At 41.8% G+C, this 6,213-nt stretch overlaps 2 protein-coding genes across 3 annotated transcripts in view; one reads left to right on the top strand and one right to left on the bottom strand.

Annotated features, from left to right (window-relative positions):
* Nucleotides 1-2,883, bottom strand: part of LOC136945573 (protein bicaudal D homolog 2-like) — a 43,421-nt gene extending 40,538 nt beyond the window's left edge. For both annotated transcript variants that reach the window (XM_067239477.1, XM_067239476.1), the window contains exon 1: nucleotides 2,388-2,883. In XM_067239477.1, the coding sequence (XP_067095578.1) occupies nucleotides 2,388-2,627 (240 nt within the window). In that variant the 5' untranslated portion in view covers nucleotides 2,628-2,883. The remainder of the gene's footprint in view (nucleotides 1-2,387) is intronic.
* Nucleotides 2,884-3,277: 394 nt separating this feature from the next.
* adtrp1 (androgen dependent TFPI regulating protein 1) lies at nucleotides 3,278-5,645 on the top strand. Its single transcript, XM_067240379.1, has 6 exons — nucleotides 3,278-3,449; nucleotides 3,685-3,834; nucleotides 3,954-4,055; nucleotides 4,442-4,557; nucleotides 4,670-4,851; nucleotides 5,079-5,645. The coding sequence occupies exons 1-6, from the start codon at nucleotides 3,285-3,287 to the stop codon at nucleotides 5,102-5,104; spliced, it is 741 nt and encodes a 246-aa protein (XP_067096480.1). The 5' UTR covers nucleotides 3,278-3,284; the 3' UTR covers nucleotides 5,105-5,645.
* Nucleotides 5,646-6,213: the final 568 nt, after the last annotated feature.

Below are 6,213 nucleotides of genomic sequence, written 5' to 3' on the forward strand. Positions count from 1 at the left end.
TCCAACATCCACAAAAAACTCTCCCAAAGTGTTTGTATTGGGCAGCTGAACCATCTGCTGTCTCCAAAGAAAAGTAAGTGTGTTAATAAAATGCATAAGTGACATCTCAAGTCACAGGCTACAGCCGTTGTCTTTAGGCTGATGTCCTATCAGAAACTAGAATGCATCTGGGAGGAGGTCGATTTCTAAAACCTTGTTTGGGGCTCCGCCACGGCATATTCATTGGCCATATAAAAATCGTCCAACTGTATATCCCACAGCAAATACAGGAAGTCAGAGGGAAAAATGTGCAAAACATACTAATTTCCTCTCTAAAAAACATTTAATCCTGCCTCCAGAAAGTTCTAGAATGAGAGAGTGGGTTGCGGGTGTTTCTGCTGTCATGGTCACATTGTGAACCCACATCTATGACCGCCATTTAACCCCAAAAGCAAAAGACTGAACACAAATAACCTCCATCACTACCCTCCAGAATCCAATTGAAGCTGACAGGCTACACAGATGGGCAGTTGTTGCCAATACTCAAATGGAAAATTGTAGAATAGAATTTATTGATCCCCAGGGGGGAAATGCACTAAAAGAGGTATTCTATGCAGCACCTGGCTACACAGACTAAACATTAATCAGACTTGTACCAAGGTTGACTGCACAAATCATTGTAGTTGAAGGTGAGGTAGACTAGGCGAGCTATTACAACATCTATGGCATTGTGTCAGCAACATCAAGGACAATCCCCATCATGGCCATCAGATCCTGGCATGTAATAGGCCCCTCATGTGTGCCTTTATAGGGGAGAAAGCCCACCAGCCCCTACATGATCCTGTATAAGACTAAGCGAAAGATGAAACCTTTAGGCTATTAACAATAAGAGCTTACGTCTGGATGAACAACAGACAATCAAGATCAATGCCACTTCATTCACCTTTCCAAGGCTATTCCAGGGCCACAAGAATGGATAGGTTCCAGTTAAATACATTACCCCCTGTTCCTGAGATTACATTTAAGAGAATGCACACCATAGATAAATAGAACATATAAATAGGTGAACATAGTTGACTGAGTAAGGTATGTGTGACCAGTTTACCAGTTTAATCTGAGAAGTCAGGTGTGAAGGAGGTCTCAACTAGGCCTATTCTTCTTCAAACACAATTTGTGTCAACAAATTGAGTGTACAATTCTATCTTTCTTTGCAGGTATTGGACTGTTTTTGTCCATTTCTAGTCTGTTTCTTCTATTCAGAGTTTGGTCCCTGTTGAGATAGGCCTTGCCAAAGGAATGCATGAGAAAACAGAGCAACCAAATGCTAAGAATCCCCTGAGACACAACATAGAGAGAACGAGGAGGGGCGGGGGTCTATGAAGTCATTTTCTCCAGTTGTATGAGCAGTCCTATTTCCCCTTTATCTTTCTACCCTTACCCTTGTGGGAGGAGCTGAAAAGTACCAGAATCTCTGAGATGGGTTCCACATAGGAGGAAGTGACTCGCATTACCAACAATGTTATTCGCCACAGAGAAAAGAGGACATCCCCCTTTTCTCCCTTTAGGCCCTGAGATGTGCGAGCTACTCAGCAGCTGCAGTGCTTGCTTGGCTGTGATTCCCTAACCCGCTCTCTGTGTGTGTCTCTCTCTCTCTATTTCTCTCTCTCTCTCTTTCTCTCTTCTCTCTCTCTCTGGTAATCAGAATCACAAGGCAGAACGTCTGCCATAGAGGCGAGACCTCTGACTCAAGGGAAAAGAGGAAGGAAAATCAGATGGGATACAGACACATCCTTTATGCTTCTCTTTGCCCCAGCAAACTGTCAGCATTCCCCCAATTCCTGAACTGTCTAACCCGTTTGGCATCTGTAGGCCACTCATCCTGTTTCATTTTAAGGCGGGAGAATTCAAAATTCAAAAACCCATCCACACCTTTTTTTAACAGACTTGTTTTTCCTATTTAGGTTTGTTCATTTAGAACGCCTTTTACCACTTGTTAAACATGAACATGTATATTTGGTCAGATTGTGTATTTATAGGCTACTGGCAGACATAATACAGGCAGAACATGATCATGCATGACCCAAAATATTTACAAAATCACATGCAAATTGAATAATATATAATTATCAAAAGTTTATAACTAGACCGATTGGACAGATCTTTTGACTATCCTAATATGTGTTCCCAAAAGGGCAACTTCAGCTCCTTTTCTAAACACTTCACTGTAATTGAGTATTGCTATTTGCCAATGCCTACTTGTCCCCCACTGGATAGGAAAACATAAAACAGTAAGTGAAATATTTTGTGTACATTTGGAGGTTCAGTATATAATTTAAACTGTTATTTGATTCAGTTATTTCTGTAATTTGAATAAGATAGGAATGAAGGAATGAAGGAATGTATCCTACCTCTTTGAGCTGGTCAAGCTCCTGCCGCACGGTCTCGTGCTCGATCTCCAGGTCGTCATACTGCTGCTTGAGCTGCTGCTTTTCCTCCAGCACCGCCAGCCCGTACTCCGCCGCCTGGATCTTCTCATGGGTGGTCTCACTCAGCTCCCGGGAAAGACGCTCGATCTCGCCTCGCAGCCACTCCGGCCCTGCCTCAATAACCAGCATCGCTTCAGAATAACGGTGTTCCTCCACAGACATTTTTACCGGCGGTTAACGATGGTTTAATCTCGGCCGACGGTGATGCAAGATGACTTCTAGGATCCAACCTTGAAGGAACACTTAATGATTATATTCTTCGGTATTTAAACTGCATGGTTACTCTTTTGTTTCTCGTTGCCGCTTTAGATGTTACGCTTTTTGTCATACATGTATCTATGGTTCTTTGATTTCCTCCGGTAGGAGAGGCAGCTATCTCTTAAATCTGCTCCATGATTGCGTTCCAGTTTTCCTTCGCCTCTCGCCGGCTGCTTGTTAAAGCGATTGGAGGACCACTCGGTGGCTGTCAGATCGGTCAGCTGGGAAAGTTCGAAGATAATCACAATGCTTGATGGGAAATGTAGTAATAAAGTACCCACAACTGGATCAAGAGGTCTACTGCTAAAACTCGTATCCCATCATGCACTGTGCGTTTGCCTATGTGGAGCACGGAAGTTATTTTGCTCTGATTTTCATACAGACAGAAATTGTTGATAGCCGTGTTTCTGCTGCCATCTATCGCTTAAACTAGTAGAGCGTAGAGCAGTGGTGTGATGGTACTCCAAATTTCCGCCAGAGGTCGTCTATTCTCTCTTTAGTTTGTCCTCGTCCAAACCTTCACCTATTCTGTCAGTTCACAGTCCGCTACGTTACGTCAAAATGGCTCCAACGATGTCATGGAGAATGTATCTGCTCATTCATACAGTAATATTGTCTTGGTATGTATTTACCCTATCTGCGAATTGTTCATTAAAGATCACAGGGAGACACCCCGGTGCCAAATCATACGGTGGACGGTGGAAATATCTGACATTTCTTAATCTGGTAAGATCTACAATATAACCCCCGTTAGCAGATAGCATCCGTTAGCTAGCTTTAGGATAGCAGGCAGCTCACTGTAAACAACTTGCTATAAATGTTGTCGCGATGTAATTGTATGAATGCAAAACTTGCTAGTCATTGAATACAGCGTAAATATGCACGAAGTGTTGTCCCAGGGCTCATTGCAACACGTCTATAATGTCTTGTTAAAGGTGTTTCACGTTTTGCCACGACACAGGTGATGCAGACGATATTCTTCGGGTTATGTGTCTTGATTGACCTGTTCCACCTGATACTGCCAGCGAGAAGTTTGAATGGAGGTCTTGCAGTCCTCTTAGTAAAATTACGGGACATCATATACACTGTTTTAGCTTTTCCTATTGGGACAGTAAGTTTTCTTCTCTGTTTGAACAATTACTCTTCATCCCTATTCACTGTTGATATTAACCCTATTATGAGTCAACCTCAGTAGCTAGTTTGACCCTAACCGTTTTTTTCTTTCAACAGTTTGTGTTTGTATCTTTCTGGTCACTCTATACATATGATAGAGACCTGGTATACCCCAAATACCTGGATGACATCATTCCTGTCTGGCTTAACCATGCCATGGTAAGTATTGACCAGTGTGTGAACTTTAGACTTGAACATCCTAATGGCTTCAGTAAAAGAAAAGACTGCATTCATGCTTATTTTTTTAACAACACATGTATGCTTCTAAAAAATTCACAATACAGTAATTCAAAGAAAGTTGAATCGTTCCAGTCAAGTCCTTGTGTGTGTGTTATACACAATCTTTAAAATGTAAAATATATGTAAAATATTTCTAGTGAGTTCGCAATGTACAAGCTTGCTAATAATAGTTATATATTATTCCAGTGATATCATTTGCTCATACAAATATTGTAATATTTTTCTAGTGATTAAGTTATATATCATTTGCTTATTTCTTACATTCTCCTATGTTCTCTGTCTTGTCTTGGTTGTTGTGGTTACAGCACACTGTTATCGTGCCCTTGGTATTGGTACAGATGTATATCCAACATCACAAATACCCCAGCCGGTTCAAAGGAATACTAGGCCTGGCTCTCTTTGCTGCTCTGTATCTGGCATGGTGAGATTGTTTAAACCCACATTAGAACACCCTGACAGTATAACCACAGCTGGCCCTGTGCATGTATTTCTTTTTGAATGACCTGTCTTTCCCTGTGCTCTTCCTTCCTCAGGGTGCTGTGGGTGCACCACGCAGCAGGGATCTGGGTGTACCCCATTATGGCTCAGCTCAGCCCAGTGGGCCTGGTCCTGTTCCTGGGGGCTGCATGCCTCTCCATGGCCCCCCTCTACCTACTGGGGGAATATTGCAACCGCAAGATATGGGGCATCATTGGAGGGACTGCTCTTAAACATGGTAAAACACAAAATGTTTGCATCTCTGATATTCCCTGTATTGGGTTCTCTAATGTTTTCCCCCTTTACCTTGGATCAGTGGGTCACTGTCAATACAACCTCCCTGTGTTTGATTTGAGGGAGATTATGCTAAATGCGAAGTTTAACACCGGAGTTTTAATATGTTTGTTATATCACCCTTTGATTAACTGGACTGTACCCTCTCTCCCTCCTATCTCACATCGGAAGGTACTCAGAAGAAAAAGAGGAAGTGAGTGATCTTTGGCGTGTGAGCTGAGCGACCCTGCGGGGACCAGAGAGGCCTATATGTGTCATGTGGACAGATGGGGTGAGGATAGGATAGGACGGGGTCCAGCACTGATTACCCCCTCCAGGATGCACTGGTGGGGAATCTCAGGTCTCAGCCAGCAGGCACTGGTGCTTCGATGGCCAGACAATATATAGAACTGTACTTTGTGGGATACAATATTCTGTGTAATCAACTTTTATTGTTTTTGGTTGTTTTCTTATCAGTTATATTGCCTCACCTTCAGTGGAGCAAATTTTCACTGAAAGAAACACTTATTGCGATTCAATTTTCTTAATCTTTATGCTGTTTAGTACTGTCATTTTTGTTAAAGGGACTGTTCCTTATGTTTTCTTTGCTTTTCTACCTATATTTAATTCATAATAACCCAAACTTTAAAATCACTTACATGTCACTATTAATTAATATACATATTTTATCATGTCACTTGTAAGGAGAAATTACATTGATAATGTGAAATGAATTATATTTAATGAAACTGTAATTGTATGTCCATGTCTCCTTTTATTGACTGTGTTACCATAGGAGGGCATGGGGGGGCATTTGGCCAACAGTGCTCTGCAGGCAATGCTGTCAAGGGGATTATAATGTCAAAGAAGGATTCATCAGCTGCTTGTTAGCCTTCGATCCAATTTAGTCATTGCCCAAATAGAGCGGGTTACTGTGGCTGACAGCTATCTTAAACAACTAGAATTAATGTACTTTTACAATATTGTGGCTGTGAACAAACAGAAATATTTAAATAATCTACATTGGACCTTAACACAGTTTAGAGTATGGTCAGGTATTATGGTAATATTGTGATTCCACTGAAAGGTGTGGTACCTCCTAGTTCTTATCCCTGGCCTCTTTTTGGCAGGGCTGATGTCCCACTCTGATCTCACTCTCTCCAGGTAATTTTGTCACACAGATCTCTGTTGGACCGGAAAGCATTAGGGAATCTAGACTGTAAGACACCTGAAGATGTACTCCTGCAATTAAAAAAAGTGCCTTATCTTCACATGATGGTCTAGACTAGAGAAGTAGAGAAGTATGTCAGGCTTGATCAGGTATCAG

The sequence above is a fragment of the Osmerus mordax genome, chromosome 7 (genome assembly GCF_038355195.1).
Source record: "Osmerus mordax isolate fOsmMor3 chromosome 7, fOsmMor3.pri, whole genome shotgun sequence".
In the NCBI taxonomy this organism is placed as follows: Eukaryota; Metazoa; Chordata; class Actinopteri; order Osmeriformes; family Osmeridae; genus Osmerus; species Osmerus mordax.

Bases quoted from the DNA above. Each gene is read 5' to 3' on its own strand.
- adtrp1 (XM_067240379.1), top strand. From the start codon at position 3,285: ATGGCTCCAACGATGTCATGGAGAATGTATCTGCTCATTCATACAGTA. The intron at 3,450-3,684 runs GTAAGATCTACA...GCCACGACACAG, and splicing joins ATCTGACATTTCTTAATCTG to GTGATGCAGACGATATTCTT. The intron at 4,852-5,078 runs GTAAAACACAAA...TCACATCGGAAG, and splicing joins AGGGACTGCTCTTAAACATG to GTACTCAGAAGAAAAAGAGG.